Consider the following 21,633-nt stretch of genomic DNA (forward strand, 5'->3'; position numbering starts at 1 on the left):
GACTCCTGACACCACTTAGTTGATTATGCAGATAAGAGACAAATGAACATTTAATTAAACTTCAGGATTTTAAGGAAGGAAACATGGATAAGCTGATGGAGTTAAACCAAAAATTTATCAAACATACTCCATATGTAACAAGATTAAAATTTATTAACATTAAACAAAACCTACAAATTGAGATGGACATTAACATTAATGAGCGAAATATAAATTGAAATCAATGACAATGAAATTAGATTCACGGTAATGTTTAGTTTAGACCTTCTCAAAATATTCTAAACCTATTTCATAACTAATGAAAGCTTACAATATTTAAAATTTATACCACTTATATTTCTTTAAAACTTCCCTTCAATAGCAATCTTTCTTATCTTCTTTAAGTGTCTAAGGTTGACTTTAGACAGCAGGGTAGCTAAAAACAGCCAGGGAAGAAAGTGCCCCTATGCCAGTCTTCCTCAAGTAGATTTCCGAACTCTTTCTGTTGTGGTGGGCCTTATTTCATTTTTAGTCCAATTACCAGGGACCATTTGGATCACTCATGGAGAAAAACAACAAGGAACTTCCTTGTTGAGTTGATATCAACATCTCTCCTCAGAAACTTTCTTCAAAAATGAAAGTCCTGATGACTCAAGAACAAAAAATGATTATTGTTAAATTTTTAAATTCTACATCAATTTTTTACAAAAAGTATCAGCCCTAGATTCTCTCACATTTTTCCTTTAAATAAATAATTTATAAATTACACTTAAGCCACCATAAACCTATTAAGATCATAAATCAGGTCATAAATGTAAGAAAATTGAATATCTTCCTACATTTTAAAGTGGTCGGAAAATTGCCTTCATAACTTACACCACAAACACTGCTGTCGTAACCTTAAAATTCTTTCTTTTTCATTACTACTCTACTATGGGCCTTGTCAAATGAATAACTTCCGAAAAGTTTATGGTTTCCCTCAATACCATAAGCTTAATTCAAAACATAAGACAAAAGTTTAATAATGTTAATATGAATGATGATAAATGGGGATTGACAACTTCACCAGATTAGTCTTCTCTAACAGATAAAGAATACTGTTCAGCTTTTTACAATCTGCCCTCCTCTCCTATTCCTATTACAAACCAGTCTTTATTCAACACCTTCAGTCAAAATTTGTCCTATGGAAAAATATTTGAACTTATTCTTTGTTTTAGTTTTAAAATATCTCGTACACAATTAATTCTTTTGTAATATTGAAGGCAAGACTGTTTTCATAAGGTAAGTTATGGACGATGGCATCCTTTATTCAGAGATAAATATTATACAACTTCTATTTGAAAGGTCTGGGGATTGTAAAAATGTCCATTAAGTAAGCGTGTCCACTACTCAAAAGTGTCCATTAACGATGTTTCACTGTATAATTTTTCATACTCATATACAACAGTTTTTTAAGAATTTATTAATTTGCCCATGTTAACAATTTTGGCATCCTGGGCATATCCACCTCTATCCTACTTTTCAACAATTCCGTTTATACCTGCCATCCACGGGAAAGGCAATCCACATATCTTCCAGCCACAGAACACCCAAGATCCCAACAGAAGTATCATTCTTATGCATTATTGTGCTAAAGCACAGTACAAAATAATACAACATCTATATTTCTGTTAAGGAATTGTACTCAATTTTCCATAATAATTTTGGAAGTATTCAAAGTACTGTAACGATGGGTTTAAGAAAAAGGGGAGAATAATTATGGAAAATCTGAAATGATTGACATCTCTGCTCAGTTAATAACTGAACAGATTAACAAAACTCTAACATAGTTCAAACCAGTAGGAATTCTGACTGATATGACAAAACAGAGAGAGAGAGAGAAAAAAAAATGCAGTCTAACACACATGCACGTGTGCACACACAATAAAATAAAATATCCAGAACAGGTTCAGTCAAAAGATCAGCACTAAGTTGCCACCAACACTGTCATATCCCAACATTCACAAGAAAACTTTACTGTAAAGCCCTGGTCACACTATGCGATTTCCAGCCGCGCAGGCGACTGCAACTGCAACAAGCGCGAGTCACCTGCGTCTTCTCGTGGTCACACATTGTTCGTTGACATTGCAACTCGGAACACGTGACCCTATAATAAACCAATAAAATAACGGTAGCCTGTTTTTGTCTACTTTCGTGAGTTTACCGACATTTTACGTTCTACTTCAGAGTATTTACAGAATTTTAACTACTTTTCCTATTAAAATAGCAAGCAGTTCCTTTTCTGGAATGAATAAAAGAAAAAAGGCGCTAATTTTGTTAGAGCTGGCGAGAATATACGAAGAGAAAAATAAGAAAAAACGTTCATGCTGGGTTAAAACTTGGCGAAATGAAAATCAACGGGCTAAACAATCGTGCTTTCACCAGCTGATGAATGAATTAAGGCTTTCGGATGCCGAAGGTTATAGGGGATATATCTGTATGAATATAATTTATACTTACATATAATTTAGGCGAAACATTTCGTAGTTTGGCATACCAATTTAGAGTGGCCCATAATTCGATATCAGTCATTATCCCAGAAGTTTTGGATGCTGTTTATCGATCTTATAAACGTAAATATTTGAGGGTAAGTGTTGTTTAGAGGAAAGCTTGAATGATTTAATTCATTTATAATCAATATATTTTTTTCTTTTATGTAAGCATTTATTTTATTCAACTGTATATTATTAAAAGTAATCGAACTTTTTAAAATAAATCTAACAATAACTTTTATACATTCAGATTTGATTTATATCAAATTAGCATTTAAATGTACTAAAACTGAGTTAATACAAATGTTATAATCAAGACATGTTGACAAATATACAACACAAAGTATGACGTGGGACAAAGACGTTTTCTGATTGGATGCGCGTTTGCAACCGTCGCGAGTAGAACAAACTTTTGTTTCTAGTTGCAATTGCAGTTGCGCTGGTTTTCGAGGGGGGATTACTAGTTAACGGGAACAGCCGTCGCAGTTGCAGTCGCCCACGCGGCTGGGAATCACATAGTGTGACCAGGGCTTAAGGAACCATTGAATTTCAAAGCATTCCAGAGCAAGTGCTAATGCTCTATTGTAAGAATAAAATTCTCAATTTTGCTGTATTTTTACACACAATGATAAAGAAAATAAAACATTAAAGTTGCATTACTTTACATTTTAAAAACACTACTAAAAAACAGCATTATTACAAATGTATTTCCAAAAAGCTAAATTATAGTTAACAAGAAACTTTCAAATGATTTCCATAGCTGTAAAGTAATTTTCTAATGATCATTTTTCTATTATTTATAAACAAATTCCTGAAATGCAATACTGTGACAGAAGAAACTTTTATAAAAAGAAATAATCAATAAAGTTGAGATAAGCATGAGTAACTGTAATATTATATCAATAAAAATATATAAAAATCTTACCTCTTAGAACCTCAACTATTAAATTAATGTCTTTTGTAAGGCCTTTAATTTGGTTGAAGTTGGCAACAGTGCCAATTGGTACATACTGATCACTATCCATCTGAGAAACTAAATAGGTATCAGTGGCCAAGTTCTCTCTGTTAAATATAAAATAAATTTAAATTATAACTAATACAGCTCACAAAATTGAATACAAAAAAGTTATCACAAAACTTATTTATATTATTATTGATTTACTTATTTAATATTTTTCTTATAAAATCCATTTTCAACTGAGATTGTTGATCTTTGATAAGATATAAGAAGAAAATTATTAGTCAAAGATGTATGTAAAGCACGTCCACACATTCACTATCTGTCAAATGCCGAATATTTTCCTTTGGCTAAACTATTTGTCACTTGCCGAGCACACATGTACACACATTCAATTTGCCAAGCATTGGTTTGTTGCAGAAATTATAGATGTTCATCCACAATATAGAAAATGGACAGTTCTCAAACAATACTTTGACACAAACACATTGTGTTTCTGAGAACCAATATTTATTGTCTTACAAATGTTTTCAACCTGATCTACAAGCCATCGTCAGGTATTTTGAAATTTTTGGAATGTTTTTTGTACTCTTTCCAGGTTTGAACAAATATGAACGGAAATTCGAAATTTCGTTTGAACAATTCGTTTAAATAACAAACATAAATAAAATGTTAAATTGAACTACTTCAAATACATGGATACAATTAAAGTAAAATAAAATATAATAAAAACAATTAAAAAATAGAAAATAATAAAAATACAAAATATCAACACAATTATATCAACTGAGTGCAGGTTAAATATATTATACTGGGTTATTATTGATCATATATTTCCATGCCGACGATAAACTTTTCGCATCCTTGTGGTTCAAACATTTGCCAGTAAGACTGGCTCTATATATTTCAAATTTTTCTACTGTTATTGCTAAAGATGGTGAGTGCACCTGTCTAACAATCTTAGCCTCAATCCATTCAACTATTGCAATACATATATCTCAAACAATACATTGTGCCACAGCTTTTATAGTTACAAGTTCTTTATATCTGTTAATTTTCACTTATGAAGACAACCATTTATTTCAGGCTATACCTCTGCAATAAAATGCAAAATGGATAAAAACATACTCTTGGATTCTGCATATACTGTAATTTAACCACAGTGTTCAATGACAGAAAATGGAGATTTTGTACGTTGAATGTTAATAAAATATTTAATAAAACCAATGGAGTCATATAATCAGTCTTTACCCAATTATACTATTAACTAACACACGGAAAAATAATTCTCCTATCCTTTCTGACTTCTGGAGGCTAAAAAATTTCAAGTCACTAATCCATTTACTCAAAATGGAATGTGGACTGGTATAAAAAAAGCAAAAGAACAGGTTAACATCGAGAGAAAAACAGTTTATTATTTTTTTTACACCATACTTAACCCTAAATGCATTTTGCCTTTATTGGCCTCCTCAGTAGGGTTTCTTACAAAAAGAATGTAATACAGGTTATCCTGCAGCAGTAGACACATTATTAACACAAGTATCATTGCATTTATAACTACAGTAGAGCGTCGTTTATCCGAATCAATTGGAGACTGGGGTTGTTCGGATAACTGATTTTTTTGGATAACAGATTATGGACGAAAAAATATATTAACCTATCCGACGGTCTTCCCAGCATTCTGCAAGTATCACACCGTTATTTAAATTCATAAGATTATTTTGCATAACAATCGCGACATGTTCTTTGATTTTTCTTTTTACTACATTTTTTTCCTTATTTAAGATCTTTATATTATTAATATCAACATAATAATATCTTAAATAAGGGAAAAAATGTAGTAAAAAGAAAATTCAAACAACATTTTGCGATTGTTATGCAAAATAATCTTATGAATTTAAGTAACAACGTGATACCTGCAGAATGCTGGGAAGAGCTGATCATACATAATACAGTAGAGCGTCGTTTATCCGAAAGCCAATCAACCGAAATGTCAGTTAACCTAAAGCGTTCCAGTCGGACTGTGTCGTGCCGAATCGAACACTTTTCATACTAGATTAACTTCTAAAGTATATTTATATATATATATATATATATATATATATATATATATTTTTTGTTTTTATATTTTTCAATATATTTATTTTGTTTGTACAAAATAAAGAAATAAATATTAATGATACAATAGCCTCGATTATTATTATAAAAATTTTCGTTAGGCTTAAAATCGACGAAAATTCAACATGAAGCAACACGCAATGGAGAAAAATTTCGACATTGGACAGGGTAATATATTTTTTCGTACATAATCAGTTATCCAAACAACCCCAGTCCCCAATTGATTCAGATAAACGACACTCTACTGTAATTTAAAAATAAATTTAAAATGCTAACAAATCTTACTGATCTTTTTTTTTTTTTTTAGATATACACACACACACACAGGGGTGGTGCAAAAGTAGGTATACAGTTGTATTATGGAAAAAACACACAGGGAGAAAATAGGAAGAAAAAACATTTATTTTTATTACAAATTAAATCAGAAATAAGGAATATGAACTAATAAAAGATAATAATAAAGACCAAACATCTGTATTTCTCAGATTCTCAACTGTAGACCTACCTCCCCCTGTATAATCAAATGTTTAAAAATAACAGTATTTGATTAATAATAAATTTTGTACCTGACACTTCAGACTATTCAAATGATGTAATAAAAGTGGTGAAAATCTTACCTGGAAAAATAATACTCTAATTGCTGTTGTAACAGACTTCTTAGCTGAGGAAGGGGAATGGTCCCGTCAGAAGAGTGGATATCATCTAAATAAAATTATTTAAATTAAAACAAAATCTTAAATTTAGCATTAAAAACTCAATTTATTCATGAGACAAAATTACTACTGCTCTTAAATTATTACTAGATTGCCAAATCATGTTTAGAATTAAATGAGTGCTTTTCTCTATATATGGTAATATTTATTGTTAAATTAATTTATTCTAAAACTGAAAATTATTCTTGAAAAGGTCATACTTCTGGCAAATTTTGAAATATCCAAATATGCCTTCACCATTTACAATATTTTACATATCAATTTCATATATAAACGTATTATTCAAAAGGGAGAGGGGGAAAAAAAACAATTCAATTGATTTAAATATAAATTAAAATAATAGCTATTTCAAAATTTAATAAATTTTCAATGTAACATCACTATAAACCTTCAATTGATTCAGTATCAAGAAGTTACATTAAGTGTATCATTAAGTAAGCGTTAATTTTTGTACAAGTCTTGTGAAAGAATTAACAAAGATAATAAAGGTGATAACATGGTCATTCAGCCAATTCATTCAAACAACTGAATATTTATGAATGTTGTTACAACTTCATTACAAATAGTTTCACTATGACAATGTTTAGTGTTAGTGTTATTCTACTTCCAGAGCTGTTAAAATCAAAACAAGAAAAATTTGTAAATTCTCAACTTTTGCATTGTCTAGACAAACCAGCCAATGTCTGATGAATGTGCTATAAATTTCTCACTTTACATTTTGTCTAGCCAATTTGGAATTTGGCTATTTATAACTGGCCAATCCAACGTTATGTCAGATGGTTACGTTTAAATATATAACAAGCTTCCTGCTATTCTGTTCTTGTCTTATTATTTGTAGTAGTATAAGCAACTGTATAATTGCAAAAAGGTCACTTAAATTTTTATTCAAACATCTCTCTCCAGGTAACAAGACTGAAAAGAAAAGTCACAATGTAAAAAAAAGCTACCAGTAGAAGAGAACCAGAGTGTGATATGAAAAATACATTTAATTGATCCTGAATACAGTCACAAGATAAATGTGAAAATGGTACAGTTGTAAAAATTGAATTATTTTCACTTTTTCATGAACAAACAGTAAACATGAAGTAAATGAGGAGGACTGCCTCAAAGCCTGTCAAGATCATGGTAGGTTCAATAAAAGCAGAATTGACAAGAATTATTGATCAGTACTTAAAAAACATAAAACCTTCACTCTGGCCAATATTTTCTGGTCATTCCCATATCATTAATTTAAAATTGTCAAAAATATTTAACAAATGTAAATAGCAAATAAAACAAATCCTTTTCCAATAAAAAAAATAAATATTTTTAAATTGTATAAATTTGTAACATACTATAGTACTGTACCTGTTTGTTGAATATTAGGGGTGTCAGATTCAACCTGATCCTGAGAAAGAGACAGAAGGTCCAAGGGCAAATCAACATTGGCAGTGCCATTCATTGCCACAGGTAATTCTTGCTCATTGCCACTACAATCCTCAACAGCTATCTCCAATTTGGACCCATCTTCAGGAAATAAACTCTCACCTAATATTGACAAAAATTTAAATTAAAATTTTTTAAAAATATAACTAAACAATTCAAATAATTAAATATAACAACTGAAATATTAATAATAATCTCTCCCGTGGTCACCATTTGGTCGTGGTGGGAGAGCCCAGTAATTTTACTGATCCGTAGAGCAATGCAAGCTGAAGCACAAGCTCCTGGTAGGGACACCCATGCCAGTAAGGTCTATGGGGAGAAATGAAGCTAAGAGTAACCACACCCACATTCTGTGGAGATATTTATCATGGTAGTAACCAGATCTAAATATGATACTGGCTTGGATGTCGCCCAGGTTAATAAGGTCCACATTCGTAGGTTAGGAAGAGGCTCACGTTCGAAAAATATGCCACAGTCTCCTTTAATTACCGATGGCAAAAGCAGCTCCGGCCCAAGCATGGCTACTGCAATGCCCTCAACAGATGTGAGGAACCAACTCAGCCTTGGTGTTTCTGTGGCAATGCATCCACAGACCACAATGGCTGGAAAACCATGCCAACAAATAATATGGACATTAGAAATGAACAAGTTTATCATCCATACTTACTACACCATCACAAAAACTCTAAACAAACATGACAGCATACAGACAACAACTACACCATAGATTCACACATCATCATCCTCACCTCACTGTCACCAAACAAAGGGTTGTTGATCAAAAAAGAACAATTATACACAACAACCTTATCTCACAAACAACACTTGAACTTATCAAACAACAGGTTGCTGATCAAATACATCAACAGACAGAAACATTTAACATTAATGAAGATCACATAACCTGTCAGGATAATCTAGCAACAAGCACTGATTACAGCACACACACAACTACCACCACTATTGATACTACAGACACCTCCTCATCCACCACTGATAATATAGACATAGATTTAGTTAATATGCTCTTACTTATACTTCAGGAAACACTAAATATACAGGCACAGATCCCACACAAAGACCGCGAATACCAAAAATCAACATGTCAAAGGAAGTAGGAAAAACACTAAATTATGTAAACGCCCATTTACTACCACACTACATTCATTCAATTTATACACTCTCAAACATTCATACATTAGTTTATGTTGGGGCAGTCACAGTTGACACACCATGGATTGAAAATACAATTGCAGACAGATACACATAAAACACAGTTCTATCACAAGCCTGCATGGCATAGAAGAATATAAACACAAATAAATGACATTAGACAGAGTAAGCAGGCTGACAATACACTAGAAACAACATAACACACAAATTAAAGAAATAACTCAAACATTTTCAAGAAAAAAAAACACACACAAAACATCAACATCACAACACACATTACAAAATACATTGATACACTAAAACAAAAACTCACAGCCAAAGCGCATAGACTCAAACGATACAAAACATGTACACTACGAAAACAACAAAATAAATTATTTACAAACAATGAAAAACTATTTTACAGACAAATTAATAACAAAGCAAACACTGATACACAGCACAATGGCACACCAACAGAACAACAACTCACAACACATTGGTCTTCTCTTTGGTCCAGTACGGTCACACAAAATGCTCATGCAAGCTGGATCATGGAGGAGAACAGAAACTTGCACAACATACCAAGTACGCCATGTTGAAATAAACATACACAATGTCTAATACATTGTTAACAGAACACACAACTGGAAGACACCTGGTGTAGACAACATTCACAATTTCTGGTACAAATAGTTTTCATCACTGCACCAGGAACTAGCTAAACACCTAACACACATCATCAATCCACAAGACATGCCAAAATTTCTTACCCAGGGCATCACCTACATGAAACCTAAAAACAACAATACCACAGACCCCACATAATACAGACCAATTACATTTCTTCCAACACACTACAAATTATTGACATCCTGTATCACAAACAACATTCTTACACAACAACAAAAAGGTTGTCGTAGAAATCACAGGGGATTCAAAAACAGTTACTCATAGATTCAGTCATTCTACAACAAGCACACAAACAACATACACATGGCATATATAGACTACAGAAAAGCATTCGACAGTATTCCACACAGTTGGCTACTACATATTCTACACATGTACAAAATACATCCATCACTCATTGCATTCTTCCAAAACACTATGCAGCACTGGAGAACAACACATCTTAGGGTTCATAACACTTCCATAAAAACCAAATTTTTATTAGGCGAGGAATTTTTCAAGGAGATTCCTTGAGTCTTCTCTGGTTCTGCCTAGCCTTGAATCCATTATCCAACATGTTAAACAACACACAATATGACTACAATATCAGGCATGAAAAAAACAACACAGTATACACTATCGCATCTCATGTACACAGATGATATAAAACTTTATGCATCCACACAAAAACAACTTCTTCAACTCCTACAATTCACATATTAATACATCAAAAACATATAAATGGAGTTTGGCCTAAATAAATGCAAAATACTTCACATAGAAAAAGGAATTCTGAAGAAAGAAGATTTTGCACTTGGAAATGGAGACATTATTGAATCCGTGGAAGAGGGCGAGTTCTACAAGTATTTAGGATTCCAACAGACCAAACTAACAGAACATACACAAATAAAGCAAAGATTAATTAAAGGATACCAAAGTAGGTTAAATGCTATTCTCAGAACACAATTAAATGCAAAACACACAGTTAAAGCAATAAACACATATGTCATCCCAGTACTCACATATTCTTTTGGAGTTATACATTGGACTCACACAGATCTTGAGCAACTCCAAAGGAAAACAAGAACAACACTTACTAAGCATAAACAACATCATCCTAAATCCGCCACAGAAAGATTAACCCTTCCACGTAAAGATGGCGGACGTGGCCTGATTGACATAGTTAACCTTCACTACAAACAAATAGTCACGGCGAGAGTTTTTCTACAAAAAACAAGAAACACCACAGTTACATAAAGCAGTAACTCTAGCAGACTCGAATAACACACCATTAAACTTGACATCTATGGACACAACATATAAAAAGCATAGACACCATTAAGCACTCGTGGGCTCGAAAGGCACTCCATGGCAGGCATCCTTATGATCTGGCCCATGATTTTGTTGACAAAACTGCGTCAAACAGCTGGTTAGCTCGGGGATGCCTCTTTGGGGAGACAGAAGGATTCATGATTGCCATACAGGATCAGGTCATAAATACTAAAAACTACAGAAAACACATACTCAAAGATACAACACTCACAAATGACACATGCAGAAAATGTCACATCATGTCAGAAACTATACAACCATCACCTCTGGTTGCAAGCTCTTGGCACAGACAGATTATTTACACAGACATAATCAAATAGCAAATATAATACACGAAGAGCTTGCAAAGAAACACAAATTATTAGACATCCACGAACCATACTACAAATACATCGCTCAGACAGTATTGGAAAACAACACGCACAAAATGTACTATGACAGAGCCATAATCACAGATAAAACAATTTACCACAACAGACCAGACATCACACTCATTGACAAACACAATAAAATCACATACATTATAGACCTGTCCATTCCAAACACTCACAATATACAAAACACATGCACTGAAAAAGTCAGCAAGTACACAGTACTTGCCCAAGAAATAAGGCATCTGTGGAAGATGGATAGGGTGCTTATTGTCTGTTGTTCTCTCCCTCTACAGGTGTAATACCATACACATTACATAGAAGTCTGGGAACATTACAATTGAATAGAAATACATACATCACAGTACAGAAGGCCACTATATTAAATACATGCCACATTGTTAGGAAATTCCTGAATACAGACACACACACTAACACTTTATTTTAGTTTTGTTTTGGTTGCTATGCCTTGACTCTAGTCGGCATAATACACAGCCACCGGTGTCAACGAAGTATAAAGGAAAACTGTTTGTGTAGAAGAAAGGAAGAATTTCAAAGTAGAATATAAATCAAAACAGTAGTTTTAGATGTGTTAAGTATCATTGATTTTCATAAAATTATAGGTAGACAAATTAAGATGGTTTTGTAGAAAAGCTGGAGAAGAGTTCATTAAATTATATTACTGGCAAACTCCAGGACTGCAAAAACAATACTGAAATTTATGTAAACATTAAAAAATAAGTAACTTGGAACTGAACATTGAGATAGAGCAGTAAGGGGTGCAAAGTTAAGTAAAAAAAATCATTGATCTTTAATTTACACATATGATATGAAAAAGTAATTGTTCAGCTTGACCAGGGATCACCAAACTTTTTTCACAGAGGGCCAGATAACTGAGACAATGATGAGTGAGGGCTACATAACCATTTTGTTCAATATAGTATACTGAATAGACAAAAAATAAAGAAAACCAACATATTTATTTATCAATACACAAACACGATCTCTGCAGCAAACCTGTAATCACTTTTCTTAGCAACTTCATTGCAGGTACTTACACAAAAAGCACTCTGATATCCAAAGTTGCAAATAGTTGCTGAAACTTTCATTTCACTGATTTTCTTAAAAATTATATTACTGTCAAAAGCAAAAATCAGACTGGACCAATTTTGGCGTTTTTACTTACACTTATTTAATTTTTTCTACATAGTAAGTTCATCTATAATCCATGATATTTCCGTATAAATAATTATATTTTAGCTCATTTGTGGCAGTGTGGTGGCAGGCCGGATGAACTGACCTTGCAGGCCAAATCTGGCCCCCGGGCCATAGTTTGGTGACCTGTGCTGGACGATAGACAGGATAAACATTACAATCAGAATTTAGGGTATCAATAATTATTTTGGGTATAACAAAGACAAAACCCTGGCAGATATATAAATATAAAGTTTAAATAGGTAATATATATGAACATCATGAAACTTAATATATTAGTAATATTGTTCTTCTATACTGACACAATGAAGCAACTTCTTTCAAACACTTGGCAGATTTTTCATCTTTTTATTCAGTTAGAATGCTAGTTACAAATTGTGTTTCGGGCATTCGCCCCTCCTCAGCTGACTCATATCTTCTCACTGTGATTTGTCTCTTGATGCTGAACTGTATCCATGTTTTCCTATTTTGATGACAACCGCTGTTTCGACAGTTGTGTCAGTATAGAACGATATAAACTACAATGCAGTTTCACCAGAATCAACGAAAATTATTAATGTCGAAATGGTGGTTGTCATCGAAATAGGAAAACATGGGTACAATTCAACATCAAGGACAAATCACAGTGAGAAGATATGAGTCAGCTGAGGAGGGGCGAATGCCTGAAACGCAATTTGTAACTAGCGTTCTAACTGAATAAAAAGATGAAAAACCCGCCAAGTGTTTGAAAGAAGTCACTTCATTGTGTCAGTACAGAACAACATAAACTACAACACTGTTTCACCAGAATCAAATATTAGTAATATGCCAAACTACTGCCATATTAAATTGGGCTACATCTCAGTGATTATTTTTAATTAATTTATAAATAATTTACACTAGAGGAAGACATTAAACCATCTCTTATTAAATTTAATAATTATAATTAATTTTTATAAATAATTTAGAAAATTCTGCATCTAGTGACAAAATTATCAATATTTAAAAATTAAAGATAATCGTGGAGAAGTAGCCTGATTTAATATGGAAGTAGTTTGTCATAAATAGATAATTTATTATTAAAGTTATTAAAAGTTTAAATTGCATATGAAGGTAGATTAAAAACAGTTGAATAATTAGGGAAAAAATAGTTTTGCAGAGAATTAGGTTTACAGATTATACCCTTATTTATTTTCATGCCTAAACAGTATTTGAAAATTTTTAGCATAACTGCCAAAATTGACACAGGCCAGAAAGAATTTTTTTGGGAATAACAATAATCACAGAAGAGTGCCACTGAGGTGGTATGTAACTAGTCTGCAATAAATAAGGAAACATCATGGAAATAACTGCAGAAATAGGATTTGTTTTAGAATAGAAGATAGTAGGTATAAGATCCAAGCTATTAAAAGAGGCAGACAATTTGGTAATAGAACAAACTTCATGGAAGAGAAAGAAGATGAACTTTTAGAGATTGGAAAATAAGAGAACTCCAGAAAAATTCCAGTAAGTCTGCAATTTAACAGATATCATACAAAAAATCATTAATAATGTTTTGTTTTTATAATAAGCAGCTTAATAATCTCTGGAATAACTTCCAAAAGTCTTAGGACTGAACAAATTTCTGTCTGAAGAATGAATGTACTCATAAAAATGATGACAGAAAAATTTTTCTAGAGATCTATGAATATCTTTAAAAAATGATGATTTCCAAATCTCTTCCACTGAAATCACCCTTTTCACAGATTATTTTTTCAGTTTCTTTAAGTGGATATGAACCAAGCATGACTTGATAAAAAAAAAATATATATATATATATATATATAAAAACTTGATGTAATAGTGCAATGAAAAATAGTAGGAATGATCTATTTATTGAGAAACTGAATACTCTCTATATTCCAAAAAGGACGAGTCATGCAAGCAATGATGATCAGAAACCTGATGTCAATCAACACTGGACAATCAACAGTTTAAAATATTAAAAAACAAACAAAACTCAGGACTAAATCCTGTTCAAAAAATTACATTTTAAAAGTTATTTCTGTTCATGATAAATTTATTTTCTGTTTTCCAAGTAGTTTACTACTACTACTGGACAAGTGAAATTAGTCACAAAATAAAAAATGATATACCTTATTTATTTTTACATTTAAATTTATATAATTGGGACTGTTCCTAAGTGCCAGCAATGAATACAGTGTAACAGTGAGTACAGGGTACATTTCTAAGTGTAGGGTTTGGAATCGCTAGGCGAGCGATTTCCGCCCTGGTTTATTATAACGGACTTTCATAACGGAAAAGCCGTTAGGATCGGCCGTTAGAAACGGCCGTGGGAAGAACCGTTGAGTTTCAAGTCGACGACAGACAGACGATTGGCCGGCGGGAAATGACCGTTGGCGGCCGTTGTGGAAGAATTCAAATGTGATTGGCGGACGATTCGAACGTTGGGACTATTTAAGCCGTAGTTTCGGCGGGAACAAGAGCTCATATCGTAAGTTCGTATCGGGATCAGCTGGATTCGTATCGGGAAGATCAGATCGGATTGGATCGGATTAAGATCGTCGTTATCGAAGTGCTAACTAACTCTCTCGTTGGACGTTACGGAAATCTGGGGAAAGTAAACCCAGTGGTTGAGTACGAACTTGTTCCTGACTCGGAGGTGCTGTTAGTTACAAGTCTGTCTGTGGAGGTCGTAAGGAGTTTCTTTCGACGAATTTGTACGGGAATAGTCGGTTGTCGTTGGATTAGTGTTTGTGCATATTTAATTGTGACTCTAATTTGTATTATTTTGTACATTTTACTGTAAATATAAATTTTGTGTTTTGTCAAACCAACTGAGTGGGTTATATTTGAACATTACTCTAAATAACCATTTCCCTGTTAAGGCTAAGTACTGTATCATACACAAGTCTTCAGACAGACTTCAGTGAAAGCAATAGACAAGTGCATGCTTCTGTGTACACCACTGCACTAAAATTACTGTTTTTTCTTACTCACACTCAGCTTTGAAAATTATTTAACATTTTAAATGTTATACAAATGTTAATTTAAGTAATGTAAAATCTTTTACATTAGAGTTAAAAAAGCAAAAAGGTGGTATCTTTAGTTTCAATTTCATTAATTATTACTTCAAATTAAATATGAAATTATTAAATCATATTAATAATTATAATTTGAGTCAAATAATAATATAAACTAATACTATAATCACCCACCTTTAGAAAAAATTTACATTACTAGTTCATCAAACTGTAGTCCAAATAATCCAGAAACTAATATGATTATTAATATAATATTTATGCTTGGTTGTTTATGTATATCTACAATGTTTTGTCAACAGAAATGAAACAAAAACAACCAATTAACAAACAACAACCTTTAACAACCAATAATATTTTAATTCTTGACATGGCAACTTCAAAACTGCAGAACAATAATTCTCTTTCAATAGTACAGCATTTACAGAAGGTTTCATTTCATTCTTGCAATTTTCTGCAAGGTATATGCTATTGGAGGTTATCTGCCCAAAATTACGGTACACAAATACATAGTTTTGGGCATGATGTGATATATTGTAGGAAATGCCATCAGGATGCGAGCTTTATCAGATATGGACTACTTACATTGAAAACCAAATAATCATAATTGATAAAACAAAGATGAACCAAATAGGGATTTTTTAGCAAATGGCAAATATTGTTTCTCCTGACTACCAAATACTGAATATTCAGCAAAATATCAATTGATTTCCTATATTTGGAAGTTGATACAATAAAAGACTTATAGCAGTGTTTTTCAAACTTTTCAGACCACCACCACCACCTTTTAGTGAATATATTTCATTAGCACTCCCAATAAAAACTACTAAAAAACTTAAACTTATTTTTTAATAAAAATTTTATAAACAAAAAATAATTGGCTAAAAGTCTCTTGAAGTACTTGATTAATATAAAAATAATTAATAATAGGCCTAATGCAATGAGACTAATTTTTTCATATCCAGCTCATTATTAGTAAGCAGCATTGTTAAATCAAGCTTATCAACTATTTATGGTCAGGGTAAGATAAAAAAAAGCTTATTTTAAATAGCATGTTGCCAGATTCTTTCAAACACTGCATAAAGAAGCTATAAAACAATAGGCAACTTTCACAGCAAAACTTTAAAATTATGATGAAAGTTTTGTAGATAATACATGATTCAGTATAATATAGTAAACTTAAAGGAATGTTCATCCTTAAGAAAAGCTTAATTTTGCCATTTTACTTCATCTCCTAAATATATATATATTTTTAATATTGTTAGTAAGATCATGACATCATTGAGCTTAAAGCCAGGGAGTTTTATGAGCAGCTACAAAGTTATCCAATAATTTCATAATGAATCAATTAATTTTTGCATTAGGTAGCAAACAAACAGAAATGAATAAATTTTCATTTATATTTACATTTAACAGACTTTTTATTCTTTTGTTTTAATTTTTAAATTTAAATTAATGGCATTTGCTGTTCCAAAGCTTTTTTGTCATATTCTGTTCTATTCTTTATTTTACCTGAAGATAAACTCATTGCTGGATTTTTTAAAGGCTAACTTTCCTGGTAACATTTTAAAACTGTATGGGGGGGATACCATCCATTATGATATCTTATTTAAAAAAGTTATATTTTTAATTATTATAAAATGGCAAAAAGCTTAATTTTGAGGGTAGGGATGGATTTTATAAAAAAACTAACTGCTAATAATAATAATGAGTAAAATCATCAAGTCCAACCTTACTCAAGATATTACACACAACCGCCTTTCTCTCTCTAACCTGTCGACCTTTAACAACCAAAATCTATAGTCTATTTATCCTAACTTGGCACTTACTGTAAACAAACTAAAACACACCTTCCTTTGTTTATTAGCTTAAACCCACGTGTGTTGCATCTCATTCGTCCACGGAAAATAGTTCTTTGTTATTTATAAAATCATTAATGAAATACTAGTCACTTAGCAATGATTATAAATGTAATTATTTCATACTTCTTCTAATATAGCCTTAATCCTTCCAGTTAATTTCTTTTACGTTTGTATTATCGAATCAATGTACATTCGATGTATACGTTCTAATTCTACACGTTCATTCATTATATTCCTGAAGATAGCCCAGGGTGGGCCGAAAACGTTAGAACAAACGTAAAAGAAATTAACTGGAAGGATTAAGGCTATATTAGAAGAAGTACATTCATCCAGTACGTTTGATTGATGTGAGTTGGAATTATTTCATATTTGTTAAATTGTTACTTTAATGAATATTTGCACATTCCGAATAACTAAAAATAAACCTTTTCTGGTCATGCGCACTATAATGTGTCTTGGTTTCGTTTTTCATTCATTAAAATAACTATTATTATTTCAAACTGTATGTTGTTGAATTACAAAAATGGTAAACTTGAATGTAAATACCATTAAACATCAAGGAAAATCGCTGAAAAGCTCAGATAAATGAACAGTATTAAATTTGTTTAATTCTCTAACTGAAACAAATCCAGAAGTCTATGTGAAAAATATAGTGAAAATGGTAGCAAAGACAACAGGAATATCAGAAAGGAGCATTTACAGAATTCGCAAAGAATATTTCACTAATGGTAAAGTAATAACTCCTAAAACGCGTAAGCGTACTCAACTTGTTAACAAATATGATGAATTCACAAATTGTGCCATTAGAGGTAAAGTACACAATTTTTATTTTTTAAATGAATTACCTATGGTAGATAAGGTATACAACAGGCTGTTAATAATGATCCAGATTTATCAGACTTTACTCGATCCACGATATATAATTTGTTAAAATTACTTAATTTTAAATATACAAACCATAATAGAAATAGTAAATTAATTGAGAGACAATATCATTTTATGGCAAAGACAATATCTACTAAAAATAAGAGAAATGTGTTCTTTAGATCATAAGATTTACTATTTGGACAAAACATGGATTAATGCAGGCCATACCAAGAATAAAATATGGAAGGATTGTTCAATGTCATATCGTGAAGCTTTTATGTCTGGACGATCTACTGGATTAAAAAATCCTTCTGGAAAGGGAAAACGAATAGTTCTTGTTCATATAGGCAGCAATACATGTTTTCTTAATAGTGGTCTATATGAATTTGAATCAAAGTCAACAAAAGATTACCACGAAGAAATGGATGGCAATAATTTCAAAAAAATGGTTTGAAAAAATATTATCAAAATTAGAAAGGAATGCTGTTGTTGTCATGGACAATGCGCCATATCACTCAGCTAAAATTGAGAAGGTTCCTAATTGTAGTTGGAAAAAAGCTGACATAATTCCTTGGAAAAAAATAGGCTTTGTCATAACAACAAAATGTTAAAAATAAAACTTTTCGATATTGTTAAAAAAGTAAAACAAATACAATAAATATATTATTGGCGAAATGGCCAAAGAAATAGGTGTTGATGTGTTACATTTATCTCCATACCATTGTAATTTAAATCCTATTGAATTGACATGGGCAGATATGAAAGGTTACATTGCACGTCACAACACAACATTCAAACTGTCAGATGTGCAAATTTCAATAAATAAAGCTATCGAACAAATAACTGAAGAAAGATGGATAAAATGTATCAAACATATAGCATGTATAATGTTTTCCTTTAGAGATTTGAGTATGATTTTTAAGGATTGCTGGAGAATTTGTTTTGTTTTATATCTATTTAATAAAATAGTTCTGTAGATGAAAATTCTGAAGTACACAATTATAAATGTGTTTTGCGTGAGTCTTAATAATATATATTTAATAATAATTTTTGACAAACTATATTTAAATGATGGAAATAATTTAATTTAAACAGCTATGTAAAAATGTTAAAGTAGGCTATAATAAGTTTTCTAAGTATTATCTGGGTAATTTTTGAATTGTTGTGACCACTCTGATCTACTTTAACACATGCAGAAAAAGGGGCTTAACTGGTCAACACATGTCTAGCCACTTCCAATTGTGATTTAACCAATGAAAATCTCCAGCAGATTAATAGACAAAATCTTTGTTTACAGTAGGTGCCAAGATACAATAAACAGACTATAATAGCATCAATCCTCCTAATACAGAAACCTCCCTGCAAAGTTTCAGAAATTTTCAACAAAAAGCACAAGAGTTAAGCTTCAAAGAAAATAAAATCATGCCCTCCTCATCCATATATACAGAAAAAAAACACCCAATTTTTTTTGCATTTTGACATTTCAAAGTCTCATCCAAAAATGTAGAAAAACCTTGGGAGGTATTTTTTGACTGATCGCCATACTTTCTCTCTGTTATATATAACAGGGCCAGGAAATTAAAAACCAAAAACATTTGTAATTAAACAGTTTTTTACAAACAAGCTTTTGTGAATTTTGAATATCCAATAATTAACGCCAATAGTTAGTTTTAGTTCAATCAATTCATGGTTGTATCTAATGTATTTTCTCATTACGTTTACAAAGAGAAGTACTTTTTGTAATCTACACATAAAAGACATACTGTATATCTCAAAAACTGACTTTACAGTTTGACATCGTATTTGAAAATAATTTTTTTTATCTCCTTTGTCTTTTAATATTCCTAATATCACCTTTAGTCTTCCTCCACATTCAGGAGGCTGTACACTCACTTTGGGAATCACTGGCATAGAGTAAGGTGGAAAGCAACAATTTCTATTCAATAATGAAAATTGCACACATTTATATTTTAAAAAATTATGATGTGATGAAAAGTAAACAACTTGAATGTTGTCATTGAGGTCTATTTTTTGGCAACCCCAGAAAGTATTCAATGAATGGACAGTATGTTCAGTGAAGCTAGAAATATTTATGACGACCAACAAAACCATTTACTTCCTAAAAATGCAGAAGCATTACCGTTCCTTCATTACAATTTATCAACTGTAATTAATAATTAGTAGTATTTGCTCAAGATAATTTATTAAAGTTATATTTGCTTTGGAAAGGAATAATACAATTTTTAAATATCCAAGTTTTTGAATGTTTTCATTTTATTTTGAATTTTTCCCCTTTCCTCACTCTCCCTCCTTCAACTAAAATAAGATTAATCAGTTGAATAATTCATTCAACTTTGAAGTAGTATTCAGTCTAAATACAAAATACATATGCTTCTTAATATTCAGCTGAATACAGAATAGTTACTCTGTGCCTGAAACAACTGAATTCTAAATATTCCAACTCTAGCATAAAACTTTCATACAAATTATTACAGATTTAGTTATCATACAAATACAAACTGTCAGTCTTAGAAAACACAATATATCCTTTCTTGTAGCTATCAACTCTATTCATATACTTATAAGATGAAAATTGCCAGGAGTCAAATGTATTTTATTTTCAATTAAATATTTTGACAGTTTACAGATCAGTTCAAATTCAGTTTTAAACCTTACAACAAATTAGTAATTTTAAGAACTTATAACAAATTTGAATACCAGGTTGTTCAATAAGTTTTGTCGTTCAATAGGAGATGGCGCTATTAGGTTTGTCGTTTTATTACTCTAAAAATAGTACTACTTTTTTATAAACACGTGTAAAGTTTCATGTAGATCTGTCAACTCATTTCTATATTTGCAGCTGTTCAAAGTTGACGTGTCAGTGTATTTTTTTTACAATGGAAAAGATTGAATATCGTGCAGTGATAAAATTCTTATTTTTGGAAGGTGTAGCACCAAAACAAATTCATGAACGTTTGGTAAAAGTGTATAAGGACTCTTCACCTTCAATTACAACAGTAGAAAGATGGGTTGCTGAATTTAAACGTGGCCGTACAAGTCTTGAAGACGATCCACGTGAAGGACGTCCAAAAAGTGCATCAACACCAGAAATCGTAGCAAAAATACAGCATATGGTTTTGGAAGATCGTCGATTAACTGAGAGAGATTTAGTAGAAGCCCTAGGGATCTCATTAGGCAGTGTGAGCAATATTTTGGCTGATGTTTTGGGTTACAGAAAGCTGTGTGCACAATGGGTGCCGCATTCGCTAACTATGGAGCAAAAACACATTCGAATGCAACTTTCTCAGCAACATTTGGAGCGTTTTAGAAAAAATAAAAAGGATTTTGTGCGTCGTTTCATTACTGTGGATGAGACTTGGGTCTACCACCATGATCCTGAATCAAAACAAGAGGCTAA

General features: G+C 31.7%; 1 protein-coding gene across 4 annotated transcripts in view; it reads right to left on the minus strand.

Moving 5' to 3' along the window:
- Larp4B (La-related protein 4B) overlaps positions 1–21,633 on the minus strand; it is a 193,235-nt gene that overhangs the window by 48,573 nt on the left and 123,029 nt on the right. For all 4 annotated transcript variants that reach the window (XM_067276669.1, XM_067276666.1, XM_067276661.1 and 1 more), the window contains 3 exons: positions 7,647–7,826; positions 6,204–6,288; positions 3,436–3,572 (listed from right to left, as the gene is read on the minus strand). In XM_067276669.1, coding sequence (XP_067132770.1) covers positions 3,436–3,572; positions 6,204–6,288; positions 7,647–7,826 — 402 coding nt within the window. The remainder of the gene's footprint in view (positions 1–3,435; positions 3,573–6,203; positions 6,289–7,646; positions 7,827–21,633) is intronic.

This window comes from Centruroides vittatus, unplaced genomic scaffold (genome assembly GCF_030686945.1).
Source record: "Centruroides vittatus isolate TY-2023 unplaced genomic scaffold, ASM3068694v2 contig_1159, whole genome shotgun sequence".
Taxonomy (NCBI): Eukaryota; Metazoa; Arthropoda; class Arachnida; order Scorpiones; family Buthidae; genus Centruroides; species Centruroides vittatus.